Source organism: Dermacentor andersoni, chromosome 7 (genome assembly GCF_023375885.2).
Source record: "Dermacentor andersoni chromosome 7, qqDerAnde1_hic_scaffold, whole genome shotgun sequence".
In the NCBI taxonomy this organism is placed as follows: domain Eukaryota; kingdom Metazoa; phylum Arthropoda; class Arachnida; order Ixodida; family Ixodidae; genus Dermacentor; species Dermacentor andersoni.
The window spans coordinates 166,580,605-166,602,915 of NC_092820.1; the positions used below are offsets into that span (position 1 = coordinate 166,580,605).

The 22,311-nt window shown below is 42.8% G+C and overlaps 2 protein-coding genes and 1 long non-coding RNA gene across 4 annotated transcripts in view; 2 read left to right on the top strand and 1 right to left on the bottom strand.

Moving 5' to 3' along the window:
- LOC126533109 (uncharacterized) overlaps positions 1 to 9,575 on the top strand; it is a 43,005-nt gene extending 33,430 nt beyond the window's left edge. The window contains exons 12-14 of the mRNA XM_050180372.3: positions 3,097 to 3,144; positions 6,031 to 6,085; positions 9,379 to 9,575. Coding sequence (XP_050036329.1) covers positions 3,097 to 3,144; positions 6,031 to 6,083 — 101 coding nt within the window. The 3' untranslated portion in view covers positions 6,084 to 6,085; positions 9,379 to 9,575. The remainder of the gene's footprint in view (positions 1 to 3,096; positions 3,145 to 6,030; positions 6,086 to 9,378) is intronic.
- LOC129385288 (uncharacterized) overlaps positions 1 to 22,311 on the bottom strand; it is a 482,098-nt gene that overhangs the window by 104,787 nt on the left and 355,000 nt on the right. The gene's annotated exons all lie outside the window — the stretch shown is intronic.
- Positions 8,965 to 22,311, top strand: part of LOC126533105 (uncharacterized) — a 43,439-nt gene continuing 30,092 nt past the window's right edge. The window contains exons 1-6 of the mRNA XM_072289274.1: positions 8,965 to 9,039; positions 11,908 to 11,998; positions 16,080 to 16,130; positions 18,451 to 18,495; positions 20,559 to 20,621; positions 22,221 to 22,280. Of these exons, the coding sequence (XP_072145375.1) occupies positions 8,965 to 9,039; positions 11,908 to 11,998; positions 16,080 to 16,130; positions 18,451 to 18,495; positions 20,559 to 20,621; positions 22,221 to 22,280 (385 nt within the window). The remainder of the gene's footprint in view (positions 9,040 to 11,907; positions 11,999 to 16,079; positions 16,131 to 18,450; positions 18,496 to 20,558; positions 20,622 to 22,220; positions 22,281 to 22,311) is intronic.

The following is a 22,311-nucleotide window of genomic DNA, read 5'->3' on the forward strand; positions in this document are numbered from 1 at the left end:
TTTCATTAAATTAGTTCTTTTGTAATATCACATAAGGACCTGACAAGGGTTTGGTACTGTTGTCTATAGGCAGAAGCGCGATGTTGGGCTATGGCACTGCACCTTCACTCCTAACTAAAGCTTTTGTTTTAGAGACGTAATTTAGTTTTTTTTTTGTAATTCCTTTGCCAATTTTTACTTTGATAATCCCATTCATGATACGAACTTTGCAGTATATATCCATCTATGCCTTGATCTATTCCTGATCAAACCGTTTTCCTTTCACGATAGCTTGGGTCATACGATATGTGACGTCAGGTATGTGCCTCGTGGTATGTGCCTCAAGGCATGTGCCGCTTTTTCAATGAACCTCTTTGTCGGTAATTTGCGTCACTGGATGTGAGCCACTCATCGATGAAGGCAAGCTCCAGAGAGAAGTCCGGCTGCGATAGACGCCTCATACGTGATACGTTTCAGCGGTGACCATGCGACATGCTGTTAGATTGCTTCAACGCTAGTCGCATTAGCGCCGATAGTCATCCTGAGATGCTTTCGGCCGGAATTTTTATTCTTTCACCGGGTGTCTGTGACCACTGAAATTGCGTGGCCCTTGAAAGACATACTCCATTGTGGTAAAAGAATTAATTTAGAACAAAGTAAAGTTCTTTGTTTTAAAGTTCGTGCCAGTAAGTATAACACACTTGCCCCTGACAAACATTCAGCGCCGCTGTGTATGCGTTCTGACACACAGACATACCGCCACCTGAAACAGTGCCAGGTCAAAACTCCATGTTTCCGTGAGCCCACTGTACGCTCACGAGGGAAGTATCCCAAAAACCTTATCTCTTAACTAATGTGGACGTAACATATGACCGGCATTACTGGGCAGACTCACTCTACGGCATTGAGTTGTCGGGTTGGCCAAGTGGTACGGCATCACGGGATGGCTCACGGGCTGCTGGCTAGCGTCCAGTTCTGCTTCGCCGTTCGCGTTGGCCTATCAAATTGTTTCGCATTGTTCTTTTGAATAGTGACGATTTATATGACATAATTACAGTTTTTCCACTTCCCAAACTTTTCTGCAAGAAGACCCTCGAGAGGAGCAATCACTGGGATGCCTCTGAAGGCTTGATCCGCCTGGAGCCAACAACGTGCTGCACGACTTCCTGAGTGATTGTCGTGTAGACATTTGACGTGCTTCGTGGCTTCTCGACATTCAAAATATGTTTGCCTCTCTATCGAAAATTGCTTGCAGATTCACCAGCTCATGAAGACTAGCCAAATATTTAGCATTATGCCATATTTACTCAGTGTTCCAAGATCTTATTCAGGTACCCAAATATGGGTCATGGAGCGCTCAAACGTCTACAGTGGTGTTCCTGTCCAATCGTACAGAGAACAGCGACCATTCAAACTTGCCTCACATTACTTCATCCACTATGCCACAACATTACGTCATTTTCTCTGCGCTTACGTTTATGCGTTTACAAACATCAGCTTTACTTATGTCGCCATACTTTCCGTAAAAATTACCATATTTTGAACATCGAAAGGCACTTTGTTATGAGAGATGTCAAACTTCTCGCCTCAACGCTGAACATTAGCATAATATTGTGCTCTATCGGATCCCAAGGCAATATTTATTTTAAATGAAGGGTACTACATGTGCAATGAAACACCTGACATATACAAGAGTAGAATCTTCACCGCCATTTTTCTCAGAAAGCGGTGTGCGCTGCTAAATAAAGAGAATGTGCTTGCGAATCGCAACAGCGACTTGGTTTGTAGTCGAATACACATTAAGCCTCGCGGATATACAAGTAAAAATTCCAGTTTGTCGAATAAGGACCGCCACGAAAACAAGACAGCCATACATAGGATATAAGCTTGCATGGGGAGAAAGTGCCTCCCGTAGAAAAGGCAAAAAACTAATGTGCCGATCTGCTATTATGACGCATTCGACGAAGTTATACGACACATTCTCTTACACTGCAGCAACAAATCAGCCAGCAGTCAAAATCAATTAGGCAACCGCAGGTTCCAGTAGGAGACCATTGCCGTTACAACATTATTGGGAAATATCTCAAGTATAGACTGTGCGTGCCATCAAGTGTATCATAAGGAAGTAGAAATGTAGGATATTCAATATTTTCAAGTGATTATTATTATGACGGTTTGCCAGGTGTGTGCATAAACGTTTCTCCCTATCAAAATATCAATATTCCATAGCTGCAAGTAACGTTGCTGTTGGGATGATCGCTAAGTTTACGCTGATTTTACTGTACGTAGCTTGTCATTGCTGACGCTTATCAAGCCCATCTGCTTGTCCGCGTAATTTTTAGAACTGCCTGAGTATTAGTTGCAGTGGAAACACCATGTTATAACTAATTCAATTGTGAAGGTTTAAAAATTTACCACATGAGCTCAAGGGATTTCTGCATTGGGGCCTTTCTTCACCCGGAATAGTTGGGAAACAGCCGTCGTTTCTAAGAGTCGCACATGCTTATCAACATTCAATCAAATAGGAAATAAGCATTCGTTAATGCAAAGTGGCCGCGTTGATACAGTTATCACGGGTAGAATAGCCTACTTTCATGCGACGTAGCTTTGTGTTTATAAGATGACTGAGATATGTAGGGAAAATGACTACAGGTGTGAAAGCCGGTGAGTAATTTGCTAAAGACAAGCATGCTAGAACAATCATTTAAAGTAATGTTTTATGGGTAGTCTTGACACCTGCCTATGTACCCTTATATGCACTTCTAGCTTAATTAGAGAGTGAGTAGAATATTGATATTGCTATGCGGCTCGTCTAAAATGCGTCTAAGATAGATACCGAAGAGAAAAGAATGACTAATCTGTCTAGATTTTGCTATTAAGTTGGCAAGTATCCTGCCGAGCCTGTGCTAGGATTTTTTTAAGTGAACCGCTGCTCTGGCACAACCACGTAATGCTAATGTGGCTGCCGACACTACGCAAGTGCAACTCTAAGTCAAGTTACGGCAGCGTTTACCAGCCTTTGTGAGAGTAATGCATGATTCTCGTCTGGGCTTAGGTGCTTGTGGCGTTCGAAGGTTTGTAATTAATTGCAGCCCTTTTTATGTTCTCGTAATGAAGACGCTAGTGGAGGTGGCGGAGCGGATGCCAACGCCGCAGAAGGTGGAGGTGAGTAATAGTGCGTCTTACACTTCCATAGCCAATATTGCAACGCAAGAAGGCTGAGCTCAGGTGCAGATATGCGAGTGTCGGCTCAGGGGTGAGACGAGTTAGGAAAAGCACCAAGGCTGTCTTGAAAAGGACCTTCGTCATTCGATCAGGTCCATATTCCAGTGCTGTAATAACGGGACCCTTATCGCTTACATGTTCTCTGTGCCTATTCACACACATCGAACACACGCTAATTTAAATTGTCTGCACGAATAGCATTCTTCTGCTACAGTGTACAAAGAAAACGGGACCAGTGAATCGAAATGAGAATGACAAAAGTTCAGCATGACACTTGATGCAGTTGATGTGGTTGCTCGATTAAAATTTTTGTCTGTAATGCACCATTCTTTGTAGGAGAACTGTACACCTATGCAAAGTCTCACACCAAAAAAAAACTTTAACTATGTCTTCATAGTTGATCTTTTCGGTTGATATTCAGGTTCTTCTTTATCTTCGATAATGCAGCTAACATTTCCCTGCACTCAGAATGACGTCACACGGCCGCATTTTGCGCCATGATCGAGCGTACCTTTAATTTTCTCGGGCTGCAAGTATTTCTCTACATATCACCCAGTTCTTAAGGCGAATTTTCCACCCTGTATTTACGGTCGCTGCCAGCGCTACATTACAGCATATATAATTGCAAGAAAATTGGTGGTTGTATATATATACTGATAGCTACGATAGCAGTGTTATTTTAGAAGAGTGTACTGCTGCGTTGGTTGGTTATCCAACATAATAGTAGTTTTGCGCCAAAACCACACACACAAGCAAGTAGACAACAAGCGCCCGTGTTGTCTCCTTTCTTGTGTGCGTGGTTTTGGCGCAAAACTCGTTTATAATGACAGTGTTATTTGGTGGTCAAAAAAGAAGGCCATCGCGTCATGCATTCCCAAATATAGCAACAGCTTAAAGTTGTAATATTATATAATATATAATTCGGTTGGTCGCATGGTCTGTCGGCACAATATGTGGCAGCTTCGATTAAATACCACGCGACTTCATTTCGCGAGGTTCGGAGAAGGAATAGTTTGCTAGAACTAATCAGCCTGCCACCAATAATATGACCGCAGATATGATATATATATATTACGTCAGGTACGTCCCACAGGCGTTTCTCCGTAAAACCGGCAGTGATATGCGTAATGTTTTGCAAGGCTTCTGGAAAACGAGAGGTATCGTGGGAAATTTTAATGCCGTGTGATGATTTTTCAGTTTTGAGAAGTTATACACTTGGGATGAGAACAGAAGTAGGTCTTGTAATAATAAAAATTATTGCGAAGTATAATTCCATAGGCACTGTGTCACTAGTTCAGATACGTACATGTGTCATTGTTTCTGCATGAAAACTTGAGAGGGCTTGGAACAAATTTCATGCAATAAACCAAGGACGATGTGGAAGCAGATCATGCTGAATGAACAGAAGCGAAATAAATTGCATATATCTGTGAGTCAAGGCAGCATTTTTAATCACCTTGTATGGAGCCAGTAGTGCAACGCACACACTATGCAAAATTTGACGCATGTCCGATCATAGTGTTTGAACGATGAAAGCACACACTTGTTTTGATGATCTGTTGCAAGCTCTGCTTGAAAATACATGCTTTGCGTAATTCCAACTTTTAAAGATTTCGGAGGAGCCTGATTTCTTTCGCGCACTTGGGCTGTAAAAAGAAGTGGCCAATATGAATGGGAATAAAGAAAGTGCGATCTCCGAATAAACAACACTAAATATTCGGTTTTTGAATAAGGCGCGGGTCCCTAGGGTTCTCGTTCTCCTGGTTGAATAAAATTTTTTCACTCATCTTAATACATACAAGTAGCATGAGCTATACAGGATATCCCAACTATCATGCACCAAGACTTAAAAATATGCAAATGCCACGTAGCTGGACATAACCAAGGCAATGTTGTTTGCCGTCGCTTGGAGATACTCAGACTGCTTTTTTTGTATTCCGCCTAACTTCATAATTAGTCATAGTTAACTAACCAGCTTCTCGAATATTATATTTAGATGAAACGTGTGAATGACAAAATTGTAGAGCAACAAGAAAAACTCCCTATACAGCCTTGTGCTACTCAATTCGTGCTACATATTGCTAAGATGTGCATGTATCTTAATCGTGTTTACCAAAATAGGCCGGCGCGGGTTCTATATTCGCTAAGTTATTCCCAAGAATTTAAACTAAGAGTTTTCGACAGTTATTATGCCCGGGGATATGTATTTGGCATTATGGCATCGTCTGTTTTCTGACATTTTGATGTAACAAAAGTTGTTTTGTGCAGTGATCAACTGCTATTGCTTTATTGCATTTCTCCCAGATATTAAGTGTTCAAAACTGTAAGCCTTGTGAGCTAACTGCCACTATGATTGCAGTGCGAATGCCCTTGCATTTATTATGGTTTAATCAATACCATATATGCAAGTGAATCAAATGGGAGCTCTTTAGATTCTGCACCAAGAAACATTAAATAATAGAGCTAAGGCATCACAATCGAGGGTGGCTATGAACAGAAATAAAAGGTAGATGGCTTCAACACTAGCACTAACATCGTCAAAAGAAAGTAAAAAAAAATAGTTTTGCGTGGAAGCACACGTGCGTGCAGTGTCCCATGGCTTAAGTTCTGTTAGCTCTCAATAAGTTCTTTGTAACCCAATAACAGGGTGGTAACAACAAGGTCAAGTACTTGTCTCATTGTTTTGTCGTCTGCGTTGAAGCTCTGTTCTTGCAATATTGTTACGTAGTAATGACCAGAGACTTGCGTTCGCACAAATACAGCATCAAAGTTTATTTTTGATTGCTTCTCGCAACAAGCTTGTTCTGTGAATTGCCTGCTCCGTAGGTGACGTACAGCCTGACAGTGGCACAGGAACAAGTGAAGTGTCAAGCGTGTAAAGGTACGTATGCTGTATCACACGCGCAGCGTGTAGGAACTACAGGTACGTATATCTTATATATAATTTGCGCATAACATAGTGGGTAAAAGTACATTTCTGGTATGCAGGTGTGCAGCGCCTCTCAGAGTTCCCATGAAGAGGTACGCGCATGCCAGAGAAGCCGTTGTGCCGTGCTTACGGCTCAGCACAAAAAAAAAAAAAAAGAAAGAAGACCATGTTAAAGGGACATCAAAAGCGACACTAAATCAGTTTATATTGATAGAATTTCGAAATATGATTCGTAATATTTGGCGGCATGCCATTTATTATACCCGGTGATAATGAAAACGAAACTTTCGTTTCTTAAAATCCACATCACAAATCGACTGCTGATGACCAATTATGATGTCGCACATTGAGCAATAAGCTCCCGCCTTTCTTTATTTGCTCTTTTTGTCTCATTTGTTAGCTTCTTTGTCAATTATACATATCGTTTAAAATCGATTTGTTTACATGCTTCTTGTCATATTTTCCGCATAACTAAATTTTTCCATCTTATTCGGCCCCTACAGATACAGTTCTCCAGGCGGCAAGAAATACCCGTTTTGACACTTTCTTTACTTCGCTTTTCGCTCAAGTCAGATAGCAGCTCGGGAAATTTACGCCGTATACTGAGAGGACACTACAGCTGACAGAACTTCTATACTATCTATAATATTCGGAGCTTGCGTTCGCTGGGACTTGATGGGCCTGGTGCACTGGGTGCTAACAGACTTTCCACCTCCGACGTTGAGTAGCACACCCTTCTTTTAAATTCTGCCCCCTCGCCGCTAACACACCCTCCATCGTCGCCCCACCTACCCGGGTTACCTTCTCTCCCCTTTATAAGAACCTTACGAATATATACTCTGCAGAGAAGAGCATATGCTGCCTTGAAAAAGACAGGTCCACTTGTCGAAACGTTTGCGCCTGCTTTAATCTTATTCTCACTTTGCTCAACAATATTCCTAATAACATAACAATAATTACGAATATGCCACTTATTGCCAAAGTCTTTTTAATTTCAAATCTCTGTTGCACGAACCATGTGATGGTATGTTTTCCGCTAGTTCGAGGTCAATACAAAAATTTTATAAGAATATTTTTGAGAAAATCCAACGCTTCGAACATGGTAGAAAGTACACCTACAAAAAAAGGAATTGCCTCTGAAGTCTGTCGTTCCCCAAGATAACTTCCTTCGATTCATTTACCACGGGGAAAGACGGAGGATTCCACAACTACTTCCTCATCAATCAGAGACATTATATCATCGGTCTCGACTGAGCGTAGCATTGACGAAATATTATCTGTATCGCCTAGGCCGTACCCCTGAACCCTACTTTGGTGTCGCATCTTAGAGACAGTGGAACACATATTACTTGAATACCACGTGGATCAAACGACAGATATTGTTTTGAGTGATAAATAAACATAATTTGTCACACTCACATAGCGTTACCTAACATCTGAGGTTCTATGCCCGCCTCTTCAAAATGGAAGGTGTTTTTGAATTTATTGTTCAAATACCTATCAGGAATTGCCCATGTCAGAAAGTTACCAAGGAGGTTCCATTTATAGTGTACTTCAGGTTTGTTCTGACCTATTTTTACTAGAACAGATTCGTGTATATTGCAGGACATTGAAAATGCCGTTAGAAATTTCAATCTCGCTAAGGACAAGTCAGTTGGAATTGAACGCTGTCAATGAGAAACATATAATGTTAAGAGCTAAGAATAAGCCTGTTTCTATGGGTTTTGCCTTGTTTTTTGACCCGGACCTCCCTAACCCGTGTTACTTATACTAAATTTCTAAGGGGTATATTTTTGAGGAGCACCTACTTTCGTCTGGACACACAGCTTACTTATACACTAATAGTATGTAATAGTATGTCGGTCTTATCAATAGATTTCGCATGCTTATACCCCCGTGGTGCAAATCGCAACTCTATATTTCCTTAGTCTTCTCACGTATACATTGGTGCCCTCTAGTGCGGACTTCAACAACGTTGACGAACCTTACGAAAATGCTTATGTCGCAAAATATAGCTGTGAGAGCAATAGAAAACCTTTCATTCAGGAAATAAAGTGAAAATCTTCTTTATTATGAATTACTTAGTATCACGGAATTCTTCAATAAGAGAATTTTAATTGCTATCTGCATAAGGCCTCCAACTGATCACTGAAAACAAGCGCACATTTGGAACTCACTATCTTACAAGCCCTTCAAGTTGTCCCTTCAGGCGTCGACTGTATCACGTCTCTAAATCTCGGCCAAAATACGGACTCAAAAATCTAACACATGTATTGGCGCACACATTGGACTCGTAACCAGAAATATTGAAATTATCATTTAAGAATACGTCAGATGTTTGCGATGCCAAAAGTGTGCACAAATTGTTGAGTAAATTATTAGTGTGATGCAGTTTTCATTGTTTTTATTTGCATCTGTGGCAATGTTATACGTTTGCTGTGTATTGATGTTTGTGTTTAGCCCCCGCACTGCAGCTGTTTTTCCATTTTATGGGATGGTGGACTTAAGTCAGAACATTGCAATGCGTTTAGCCTGCTCTCGCTTTCCTCACCAGTTTATGCTCAGGCGAACTGAAATCAATAAGTCAATAATTAAATGAACACAACCATATAATAATAATATTAATGCTACTACTACTACTAACAACAACAACAATAATAATAATATACTGATGATGATAGTACCCTTCATGCCACCATAAGTAAATTCCATGATGTCAAATCTACATGAATAGTCGCATCACTAAAGCAACAAATATTAAGAATGCAAAGGTACATAAATCCTGAGAGTTTATCAATAGATAGTTGACCTTCACAACAGCGAAAAAGACCATGCCTTACTTCTCAGGTTTCGCTCACGGGCAGCGAAGAACGGCGTGCTGGCAAGAGGTGGCCAGTGAGCGTCGGGTGGGCACTACATCATCATCGACTCATGCCGGCTAGAAAGCACGTTTAATATCCGCTATGTGTTTTCTTCATCTCACGAGAGAAGCGGTTCGTATTACTCCCAGTGAGCTCGGTGAAGTGAAGGATGTGAGCCTTGATGAGGGGCAGATTTCTGGCTTTGAGAGCGCGGAATCAAAAACGCGAGTAGTTTGGATGCTTCTGCATGAAGTCTGTAACCGTGGAGAAACTACTACATCTCTTCAAGTTCCGCAGCTGCTCCACATTTCTTGTTGTACTTGGTGGAGCACTTATCTGTCGCAGAAATCGATCTCTGTTTTTCTGTTCTTTAAAATGCCGCAGGCACGCTCCCATCAGACGCCCCTTTGAGGACTCCGCCGCTGCACCAGGTGCCACACCATTGGTCATTTGAGGTAGAATCGTGTGCGAATGCAGACTAGCGTCATTGGGGCGGAAAGGACCTGACTCCGGAAAGGAGAAGAAAACAGAAGACATCGCAAAATTAAAGAATATATTGTGTCGTGCCTTTCTTATATGAATTCTACTTCACATGTTCTTTAATTTTCTTGAGTGCCATGTAGAAAACCGAACTTTATTGTGTGCTAAGTATCTTGCAAAAATTTTACGGCCATAGGGATTTATCAGCTGAGTATCGGGATGTCACTGTAACATCATTGATGCACGCTTTCAGCTCCCCTTTCTGTACCATCGCAAATGTTTGTGCATAACGTTTCAGGTTCGGAAACAAAACTGAATAAAATAAATCTAACAAATATATATATAGGTCTGAACCACGACACCGCTCCAAATCGGGTGCTCTATAACTGTCACAAAACATTTTTTGTTCAGAATTACAGTGAGGCACAACCGAAGCACTACACCACCATAGCATAAGTCTGTGTTCATTTTTCAGGAAAGTTTGTCTAGGATAATAGAGAGGCAAGATCGGTCAAGACTAAAAAATCTCACATGAGACGTTTGTACAATATGCCTTTTTCTACTGTGATGCTATCAAAACACACATGAAACGTGTGTTCGGATATGTGGCTGACGCGTCATATGAGATTTTTTGGTAGTATTGGTGATCTCGAGTATGTGAATTATCAGTCCTTGGAAGACACTCTGGGTTGTTCACGGTGTTTCTATGTTTCTGTGTTTCTATGAATCATTCTTGCCCTTTCGAGAGTACGCAAGGCAAGAAAACAAGGAAGGTCCAATGCCAAGGTTTGTTTTTATCCTACCAGTTTACCTTGGACTGACTAGAGTAATTTCAGTATTCTTTTACCCTTTGCTGTATGACGAAATTGCCAAATTTAAACAACCAATGACGCAATGTTGAATAGTTACTTACATTAAAGAAAAATATTGCGTACCAGGGAGAAAAAGGATTCTGCCGTCACTCTGCAAAACTATTGCTGTATAGGCGTACTCTCCAAGTTCAATAAATGGCTTTAAAGGGTCCCATCAAAGTAGGCATCTTAAATGTGTTCTCTCTAGCGGTTGAAATTGCGCTTTAAATGTACTTAAGGTGGACCCAACGTGCAAGCATCGCTCCACTTCATTGTCTTCTCCAGTTTCACAAAGTAAACAATATAAAAAGAAAAACTCGCAGGATAGTTATGGGATCGTAACGTAAAGGCTACGGTTAAGGGTGGCTAACGCGAAAATGTCACAATACATTCATATAATTTATAAATGACAGAATATTATGTACGACACTAAAGAAAGGTAGAAATAAACGCAGCGGACAGAACATGCAAAAGGAAAAACGTTTTCATCGTATCGGCTACCGCAATAGCAGCGACTGTAGCACAAGGCCATAGCAAATTGCGGCCACTCCGCCTTCTGCTTGAGGTTCCCATGGCCGCCCCCAGAACGAGGCCCATAACTTCGGTTCGTGAGTCACAGGATCAGGGTGTCTAAAGGAGCACCTGCAGTGGTCCCAGTCAACTTAGGAGATAGAGGATAAGTAACGCGGTGGTTTGTACTTATAGGCATTGTCGCCTGCTAGATCGAACTACGGGGAGATCGCACAAACCTTCGCATTGTTTTTGGTGTCCGTCTTCTGGCTGTGGTGCTATGTTGCTCACCCTATAATTCTACGGAAATAGCTGCTCGTGTTAGCGATGCTTACGGTATAACTACGTTCGAGCAACAGTAGAGCCTTGAAAAAATCGCGTCTGATTGTCTCTGCATGAGCTATCGCCATTTGTTCCTCCGGGCTGTGTTAGAGCCAAAGGTAGCCGACACCGTCAAGGTGGAGAGGAGAAGCGCGCAGACCACGTCAATGAAAAATAAAAAGCAGCCGCAGTCGCATTGTGTCTTGCGGAATAACAATGCCAGCCTCTTCTTAGCTGCATGTTTCTGTCGTAAGCAGTGGTTACAGACCCATTGCGCTTACCAGAGTTGCGTGAAAGCCACTTGAAGATGTGTCATTTCGGCTGCGAATTCTGCCGAGGCAAGAAATAATGAAAGTTGCGTTAGTCACCGTCGCACTTGTACTCGTCGTGATTATAGTCACAGAAGTGGACCTCGCGAAAGCAAGAAGTGAGTAGATATTAAGCGCTTCACCTCGAATTTCCCATTTTTTGTTACCAGCAATCCGATCATAACGTTGAACCAACAATGCCTTTCGTGGCGATGCTGCCATGGCCACAGCGGCTAGCGGACGCCAGCATGGAACCTGTTTATAGGCAAGGGGCTGCTTCTCGGAGACGTCTTAATTCCCAAAGCTATAACTTGTGTTTAGATGTGTTGAGTATTTGAATAAATATTTAGGCAGTTGTAGGAGATGCAGACTCATCTACAGCACGTTCAAAACACTTCAAATGAATTCGAGTGTTCACGTAGTATACGACGGACAAAGTATAGCATGCGGGAGAGGCAGTGCAGTATGGGACCCGCTGCCGGAAACCCGAGTGCCTTTCTCAGTGTGGTCAACTGAACTATTCTGCAACTGAAGGTAAGAAGCCTTTTGTTTTCGTCCCTGGACAGGTGTGAATTACATTCTGCTTATATTCGGTGACCTGATGAGAAACAGTGCCGAGCGAGCCTCCATGATTGCTGGTATCTCTGCTGGAGCAAATGCCTTTTAACAACATATAAAAGCCCTATCAGAGATTGATTGTACTCCGCCGATTTCTCAATTGCCTGAGTGATGACATAGACGTGATTTATTGTAGAAGTTTCTTTCCTGAAGCTAACCTTTCTCCTTGGTTAACTGAAGGGTTGCCCTGATTGAATTGGAAATTATCTTGGTGAATACTTTATAAAATACGGTGTGGGGTTCTCGCCCGTGCTCTTGGGACAAAGGAACGACAACACAATAGCGCGAACAATCACAAGGGCATTTATCGCACCTTTCATATACTAATGCCTGCTAGCCGAGTTGCTATCCACAAAACATGCCGATGGAAGCGCGACAAATCGCGGAAGTCCGATTCACCGCGACCGCATAGCGAGCGAATAAGTTCGCCCCATGCTGGACACCAACGCCTGGTCGTTCGCGCGTACGGTCACGCGAACGGTGGCGCATTCGAACGATCGTGTTCGTCCATTCCGGGGTAGGCCTCACCAGACGGTCTCGCAGAAGCATGGATCGGCGCACGCGCAGGACGCCCGCGCCGCTTGACATATCCGAGCCAAAGAGGAAGAGCCTTCTCTTTTTTGCGCCCAAGTAACCTCGCCGTTAAGTGGTGTTAGCAGAGCAGCACTCGCCCCATCTCTCGTAAGACGCAAGTATACCTACTGCCGCCATAAAGCCAGGCGGCGAAGCCGGATTAGCGGGAAAACAACATATCAGGGGAGGCATGAGAGTCACGCATCCCCACAACGGAAAGCAAGGTAATGGGCCATAATTGTTCAACTCTTTAGCATCTCCCTTCTTATGGATTACTATAATATCGGCATTCCGCTCTCTCGTACCATTGAAGTCGTGAGGCATTGCGTTTTAAGTGCAGCAGACTTTTCGATCATAATATATCACCAGTTTTTGATTAAATGAACTGTTACGTCAACTTATCATGCCGCTTTTCACCAGGACATCTGTTGCAAGGCCCTTCTTGGGCATCTGACGTGAATGAGCGAGGCAGCTGACCACACTCTCCATCATGCCGAGGAACTCCTGAAAGAGGGGAGAATTTAGAGGCGTCTGGGTCATATAGAAATGCGGTGTTGAGGGTAGAAGAGGGTTCATGTCCATAGAGAAGAAAAAGTGGTGAGAAGCCTGTGGCAGCCAGAGTGGCAGTATTATACTCGCGCTAATACAGGTCAGCAACACTGCGAGCCGTTTGTATGTTACCAAGAGCTAGGCCTTCATTCCCCAATATGGAGAACCAGTTTGCAGAAGACGATCGAGATAACTCCGGCACATTGCTGCTGAGGTGAGATGAAGGATAGCGAAAGTCTTCAAGACAATTAATTCCGTATAAAGAGAAAACGAGTAAGAAGCTGCCTTTTTTCGGCTACCCGCTGCCAGTCAGGGTACCGGCACGGAGAACGACGAAGTAATTGACTTTACAGCCTGACATTGAAAGTATGTCATAAACATATACCACTTCTGCGGTAGGAGAGATAGGCTGTAATTTCCTTTCAAGACTTGATGTGAAGAAGAAGCAGCCAGGGCATAAAAGACTGGGAAATGCTGCGAGCAACAAGGTTAATATGACACCAGGTTGTTATTTTGAATAATTCACACGGTGAATATATTTGGCAACTTTATTGGTCTTCCATGGTATGTGAGCTTGATTCATTTATGGCGGCGACTTTCTTCCTGTGACAATGGAGACACAGTCACAAGTGACCCATCGTCTTAATTTGGAAAGCACGATGCTCGCAGTACATAACTGACACGGCGGTGAAGCCAACTGCTGTTCATACCTCCCCCATAATTAGCACATGCGTACATCAGGCATAAAAGAGAGTTCACCGACGATTACGATACTCGTTAATGCGAAATTCCAGCACAGCTCTAATCGGTTTCGCGATATATTGGGGCATGGCACCGGTCCCCGCAACCAGTGGCACAGCCGCTACTCGCGGCGCTGCACAGGGTGTTTGCCGTAACTTGCACCGAGGATTTAGAAAACGTGGTTAGCCGCAGTTGAATGAAATCAACGGTACATGGTTGGCCGTCATATTGCGCTCCTTAGAGAATTTTTATATTCAGCTTAATTAGTTAATTAACTAAGAAGAGTAATGCAAAACATTTAATATTCACTTTAGAGCCGAGTGCGTTTTGTTGTGTGGTAGAGGGGGTTCAGAGACGAAAGATGCAATTTTTTGTGGCAACGTACATGCTGCGCGCTGATTATTTTTTGGGTGTTTAAAGAAAGCCTACGAAATATGAAATAAACCACGTGACTGCGCTTGAGCGCAGTCATGTGGTGTTAGTCATTGTGTGTTTGTTTAATCTCTATTTACCGTGATAGGAACCCCATATGTGCATGTTGAGAAATAGCACAGTGTCGGTATAAAGAAACATGTAGTTTGCATTCTTAACAGCAGTGGTCTGAAAATCAGTACTGCAGTACTGTACATCCCGTCCGCGACGTTTTATATATGATTGAAGCAATGGTAGCACTGTGAATTTCCGGTCACGCAAGGAGTACTCTTGAGTACATGGGCACTCAAGAGAACACAGTTGTCTGCCCACGAACAGTCAATTTTAAGTATGAAATTTTTACTTTGATAGCAGTTCAGTGCTCGAAAATGGCTTTAACTTGTGCATTCGTCCGTCAATTTTGTTACGTTGACGATGACAGTTATTGTCAGCGACGTGCTTTTGTCGTCATTAAGCCCCCTCGTTATTCCAGTTTTCCCTATCGCCATACCGCGAAAAAGAAATAAATAAAGCTTTGAGCGCAACCGCCACAACTTGGATTTCAATCCATGTCATGACATATATGTACATTAGGCACCCTAATTACTCAGCCACCGTGGAACAATAGCGCTGGACAATTACTGCAATTTTATGTGTTTCATGCAGACGCTCAAGGCTTTGGCGCCTGTAGATGTACTTCGGTGGCCATAAAGAGTAGTATTGTAGTTACAAGCAATACTGTGGAGTATGGTGCATCGCATAAAAAATTATTTTTACAAGAGGATGGTTCATTATCGTGCAATTATTCGTTTTCATGCTTGTGGAGTCGTACATGACTATGATTATGACCAGCGACATACATGTGAAATATTCAATATAGAGGAAGCGCCCAGAATGAGGCGGTTGGAGGAAAGGGGAGAAGGAAACATCGACGGTGTCAACACCAATAATGACGTCGAAGTGATTATAAAACGTAGTCTTTTACATAGTATATAGATAACGGGATTTGCAGCCCACAAGTACCCGATATAGCGGAACTGCTAATTTACACACAAGAAAATAAAATTCCGTAAATGAGACTGCACCAGTTTGCTCAAGCCAAAATCATAAGTGGACATTCAGAAGAAATACTTCGTTCTTTTTATTATAATTACCTATAGAGAACGCCCTCGTGACGCTCGTACCAAGACGCTTAATTGCTAGGACATGCTTCCACAGAAATACAAGCCGCGATTTGTCAAAGTCAGAACAAGGTCGGCCAAGGAGGTTTCAGATGAAGCGCGTGTTCATGAGACAAATGCATCTTACTGCGTTGCTTTTATTCTTGCGCTGCATAGTACTTGCAGTTTACTCCAAGTTTATATGTTATACAAGTTGACGTGTTCGCAAGTTCCTTGCGAATAAATAAATGGCGGCACCTTTCCCCTCAAATTTATAGAATGGATGCATTCTACGTGTTGGAAACGTCTTGTTCATTCGTGCAAGCTTGTCAACACCATAAAGGGCGGCCGGCTTCTATGCGTTCAGAGTAGTTCCCATCAAGAAGTATAAAAACGACAAGAGAACCACCGCAATACGAAGTTGCATTTAGTTAGCTGTGTGTTAGAATAACAGACAAAGTGGAGAACTTAGGCTAACCTTCGCCATTGGATGTTTGATGATATTAACAACATTCAAATTAGGCGCAGTATATGTGTCACAAAAGTTTCTTTATATAATTCAGGTACAGCAGGCAGGCTTGCCGCAAAAGCCCGACCAGTGCCGCGGAATCCAAGTGAGTACGATTGGCACCTGCGCACAAGGTCAGATCGTTGGCTAACATCTGACAACTACTATAGGATTGCTTGAACAGGAAATGCATCTATTGCGTTGGTTGCTGCACGAAACGTTCACATCACTCAGTTATATGATATAAAGATATGCTTATCCATGCCTTGCTGTTCTTTCATCCCAACAGAAAAGGAGGGCTGATTCTGCAGCTGCACATCTACTACTCATAATGATCTTGATTTTCACATAATATGATCAGTACATATGCCTGCCACTGCTAAAGAAGTAATTGATGGGCGGCACCTTGCTGTTAGGCGCATTACATAGTATGAGCTAAAAATGAAAATTTGCTGAACAATACGTTAGAATTATATCATGAGCATTATGTTACAGTGAGGCTGTTCACGGAATATTGTTTGTAAATCGCCTTGTTTTTAATAGCTTTGTTTTACCCGCACGACAGCTTTCAAGCAATTAAATGAATACTTTTGAAATGAGAAACACACCGGGCCATCGGTTGCATAAGCAAAATGTAGTAGCCTCGTGATACAGGCACGGTAGGCCTTAAATGTGCGTGGCGAACTAATTATGCGGAAACGAGACGACTAAGGTATTGCCACATTTCCGGCGTCTCTCCAGGCGCCACAATTAAAGTGAACGTTACTGTGAATGCATTTAGATATGTTTTACCGCACAAGTGATTGACGGTGAAGTTTCCCATCAGCCCTCTGGTGTTCGAACGACGCAGAAATGCCACAGTGATGGCGTAGAGCCTGCAATCTTCAAGTCAAACACGTAGCAGTTTCTGGTTTGTCGGCCCTGTCACTGAAATGGAATAGTGCAGACTTTAGCTTTAATTGATATCCAAATGTAAAAAAACAAAGGAATTATCTCGGCGGTTTTTTGTGCATTGACTGCTCTTACGGGATGTTATCGAACGCACTAACGTGAAACCGTGTAGCTATGATAGCAGAAAGGCGGCTTGTCATGTCATTGGCTTGGATACTATAAATTACGCAAACATACGCGCAAATGCATTGAAGTGTTTAAAGCCGTAGGCGTAGAGTCCTGAAGCAATTATCACATTTTTATTTCTCATTCGCTCCCGAGTGCTCACCTTTTGAGAGGATCGAAACGCCTAGTGATGCTGATAAAAGCACGAACAAGGCAGAAGGCTTGCGCCCATCTTTCTCCATTTCTAAACGCACCCTCGGCAATTGGTCCTAATCCTACCTGCCTCAGCTTTCGCAGTCATTACGTTTGGCTAAGAAATAAAGTAGTATTAACTTTTATTCGGTAAAATTGAAATAAAAGCCTGAGCGATAATTCTTAATGGCGCTGGACAGCATCACAGGATTGACTGCTTTCCAGTTATCTAGGTCGAAGGCATGTGATAATCGGCCAGAAGTACGTCGCAAGCGTATTAGCTGTGAGGAAATAAAACGTGACCTCTTGCAACTCTTCGCGGCTCGCGTATTGCCACCGTCATAATGACGCTCGTATTTTCGTACAAGTGTAGCCGCATGCTTTCCGCTACAAGCTGTTTACATATGAAGATAACAACGTAACTGCGCATTATCGTATTAATATTGCGCATATATTTATTAAATGAAAATGAACCGTGAATGACGTAAAACAAGATGGCATTCTGGCGCACACATTTGCACCTGTTAAGGCGGTACGTTATACCACGCCACATTTGCGGCATTTACGCAATTGCATATAGTTTCGGTAAATACATCGACCACTGTTTCTTCCAAATAATAGAAATTGCCACATTTGGCCAAATGGGGAACATGAGCGCTGCCCAAGCAACGGTATCCCCCTCCGGGGCTACTGTCTCTTTAGGAACAAATCTCGGAGGTCAAGGGTCGGAGGAGGTGGAGCAGCACATTGCTCCCTCTAGAAGCTGCTACCTTGCCGGATAAGCATTGGTTTATTAGCCCATACTTACTGTATTCAAATTCATTATTAAGGCGTCCATTCAGTTACTTAATCCGCACATGCGATATGCCTGCGGAGCTGAAACTTGAGAACTGATACAATTGGCAGAGCTATTAGGCAAGTCATTGCATCGCCAAAATTATTTAACTGGCCTGTACTACCCTATAAAACTGGTATCGGCTTAAAGCTTTCAAAATATGCTTTCGCGAGAAGAATGAAAGAACCTAAACACCAATACGGCGGCATCACGGTGCAGCTGAACATACACGGCCATTTCTTGGTTATGAAGAACTTATGCGAGAACTGTATCGAGTATCGTTTACACGTATTATGTTTGTAAGCACAGCATGATTATTTTGTGAATTTATATGTGTTTTTAGAAGGACCTAAACACCCCATCCATAAGCCTGGGTCTCGCGTAACTGGTGAGTAGATTATTCAGCTAAATGAGATAAACGCTCTTTCCTGTCCTAAAGCTTTTTCCGCCCTTGGTTGCGCCCTAATTTTGGGGGAATAAATCTGCTCGCTGCGAAAGAAAACATGCCGTAATGTTTTAGGTATACAAATAGCACTCGATTGCCAACCATGGTTTGGCTACTCTGATGACTCTCTAAACAATAACATATTGACGTTACCGTTTGTTTACTCAATAATTGTAGCATGCATGTTACTTGGGACGTACGCACTAGCAGTGGTCTTACTATCCATATTTATTTTAAGCTCTTGAAACTTTGTTTACAACAATAACTATTACGATTCTTTCTATTCACTTAGAATGTGAACTCCGTAGCGTATTGAATTATCTCAATACATTGGGGAAACTTACATGTTTAGAAAAACAAGCTTTTAACGCTCTGGAGCACTTGTATAAGCAGCTTGCTGCAATGAGTGTAAAGACTGCAAAGACATTTCAAACATTCTGTGTTTGTCACTAATATGCGATCCTCATTGCCTCTAAAAATAAAAGTCCCAGGACACCTAAGCACTTTTTATGAGTTCTGGACGCGAAAGCATTAATGTCGAACTGAACGCTGCTGAGCGGTTTGAATAATGTTTCCGAGTTTTGCTGTGGGGTATGTTATCGAGTTTTGCGAATAAATTAGTGCGGGTTATTTCTTCTTTAGAGTTTCTACGTTCGAAACGTACTACATGGTCGACTGCTTTGAGCGCATCGAATTCCAACACAGGGGAAGTGCGCATGTACACGTTCTGCTATGGCGGAATGCGGCGCCTGATGAAGAACTCGTCCCACACACGCAAGCCTCGACGGAGCAGAGCGGCCGAAATGGAATACTTGGTTGCGTGATACCGCGCCAGGTGTTTCCTGAATGGAGAGGGCACCGCCGCGACGTGCCTATGCTTCCTCACTCATTTTTCAGCGTTTTTCCACTCCCTTACGTATCCTGCGATGTACTGGCGTGGACGACCACGTATAGCTGCTGCCTAGGTTGCGGTCGCCCACGATGTAGATGCTTCAGACTCCATAGCCGTGTGTGCTGCCCGAGCCAGCAAGCAGCAACAACCTACGGTGACAACGCCGCATGCCACCGACGCCCTGCGCGACGAGAGACCGAGGAAGCAGCAGCGGCCACCAAGCATGGCAGGTACGCGTAGCAGCTAGGTCCAGTGGAGGTGAGAGAGAGAAGCACGTCGCGGCGAGGCCCTCTCCCCTCCCGCAACACCTGGCGTGCTGGCGCGGCAGCAGGTGTTCTGTTCCACCAGCTCTGCTCCATCGAGTGGCGACGGAGCGGCACAGCCAACTTAGGTGCAGTTTCACCGCTACAGACACCTGCTTTTTCCCTCAATGGGCAATTTGGAGCTTTCGCATCAATACTGCTATCACCTCAAGTTTTCTGGGAGCATCGGGGAAAAATTTGTAAGCGCTTTATGTAACGCCACTAAAAGCACAAGAAATGAAGGTGTAGAAACTTAGTTTCTCATTTCAATAAATGAAACGCTTCAAGATTTCTGCACATCATCTCGGCATTTCCTTGCTTCATTTAGATGTAAACTCTGAGTTCTGTACTTTCATAATGGTGCCATGAAAAGCTCCATAGACAGATTTTCAGTGCTTCTAGTTAGACTGAGAGGTTCGCTGTGGAAAGTGGAATTGGCTCTCTCGCTGATATTGAATTTAAACCTGTTTGGCAGTTTGTATTATCTCTAAGAAATCTTTGACTAGAAAAGCAGACATAGAACTGTGCCTACAAAACATTTCGCCACACATTCATTGGAACTCACCCAAACCAATTGCAATCTTAATAAAGAGCAGTCGATAAAAGTGGTGAAGCCTGCAAAGCGTACTGTTGTGAAAAAAGCAAGCAAGCGCCGAGACAACTGCGGGAGCATGAAGCAACACCGGCATAACCATAGTCTGAAATGCTAGAGTTGCGCTTTGAATTTTTTTTTTATGAATGAGTATATGAAAATGTTACATTACAAAGTTTGTAAGCCTAGTGTGAAACAGAAGCTGTTTATATTCTTCAAGGTAATCGACGCAAACCCGGCCGAGGAGGTAGCAAACCTGGTAAGAAGAAACCGGGAAATACTGGTAAGTGCACCTAACAATCTGCTCAAATATGGGATTTATTCATAAGAAGGAACGTTTGAAACGCTCACAACAAAAATGCAGCTACAGCAAGCGTTTTAGCAGTGCACGCTACTGCGGAGACCATGATGCGATGTATTTGTACCTATTTACACTCCTCGATGAGCACGTGCTGTTCTGTGCTGCTTTCACGGGTAACTGTTACATATGCTTTGCCGTTGCATAGCAAAGCACCATGATCGTTACAGTTATGTTGCTGCCCTAGAATACTTGTTGGAATGGAAAGGATACACGATTGTACATGCCAGCAAATAAAAGGTTATTTATTTTGCTCGTCTTCAGACATACCCGTTTTCTTTTCGCGAGTTGATGCAAAGTGCACTAAGAGGTGCAGCACTTTCCAAGTGAGCCATTGAACTGACTATTCTGGTTGGAGAGACAGACAGACCAGGGCGGAAGTAAAAGATGCCAAGCAAGGTCGGTGTCGGACAGCCTAAAAACGTCTAATTCCCTGTAATCTGTTTTTTCTATGTAATTACTTTTGCATAAATGATGTAAATATTTACTAATTATGAAACTAAAACTTAAGTCCGAGGTATGGCCCGGACGCATTATTTGTATACAAAAACATTTATCGCAGATTTACTTTTAAAATATTTGGCGTTGGAGCTTATAATGAAAAAGAAAAGCTAAAGACATGGAGACATAGTGGAACCTTCTGCATTGCCTTGGAGCATCAAGTTCAAAAGAATGTCATGCGATGTGTGGTTCAATTGCTGTAAATGCACTCACGCTTCTAGCAATGGGAGGACTGCTACTTCCAGTGATTGCTCTTCCTGAAGTATTACGCAGGAGTGCAGCGACGTTGGAAAGAAGTGTGTCATGATGGTTATCGGGAAGTGGTGGCGGGTCTACTCAATGTAAGAAAAAGGCTGTGGAATCCTGAAAGATTTGAAACTGGGGGCTGTACCGGTGCCTCAATGCTTATTTTTATTGTAAGTGCTAGCTGCTTAGGAAAAATTTAAATTACAGCGTGCGTTTTCTCTCGTATGCAAGCAAACGAATAAGCAGATAAAATTAATAGACGAAAATACTCTACACCAATTCAAACCATCACGTGCGAGCATCATTGGTGCAGCAAGGACGTGAAGCCCCCTGAAGGGCTTCGGGTAGGTGGGAATTGCGTTTTTATGATATAACAAGTTTTATTGCAATTTATTAGATGACATTCAATGTGCTGGGACGTTATCATACATAGAAAGCTTTATAGTATCTCACCTTTTGTAGAAGCTGTTATCTTTGAAACCTTCTACTTAACAGCATAAGTGCCAGAACCAGCATCGACATGGAATGACGTGGCACTATCACGGAACTCGAACGGGCCAAATATGGAAATTAACATTGCAGCGGCTTGACTCTCATGTCAGCAAAAGCAGTGTCCTTTTCAAATTCACGTAAACGTTAAAGCGTGCACACGAGCGTGGTACTGCTGAAGTGCAGGCACTTTGACAATTGCCCAACGTTTTGTTTCAGTGAGCTGTTGACTTGCACAAATTTATAGCTTCTGAGTATGCGACATATTCAATTTCTGTATATATTTAGGGAAAGGGCCCCGGAACAAAGGGCCTAAGCCAAAACAAGTGTCTGGTTCACATAGTTCAGGTAAGTGCAGCTGCTGCTTCCTTCAGAAATT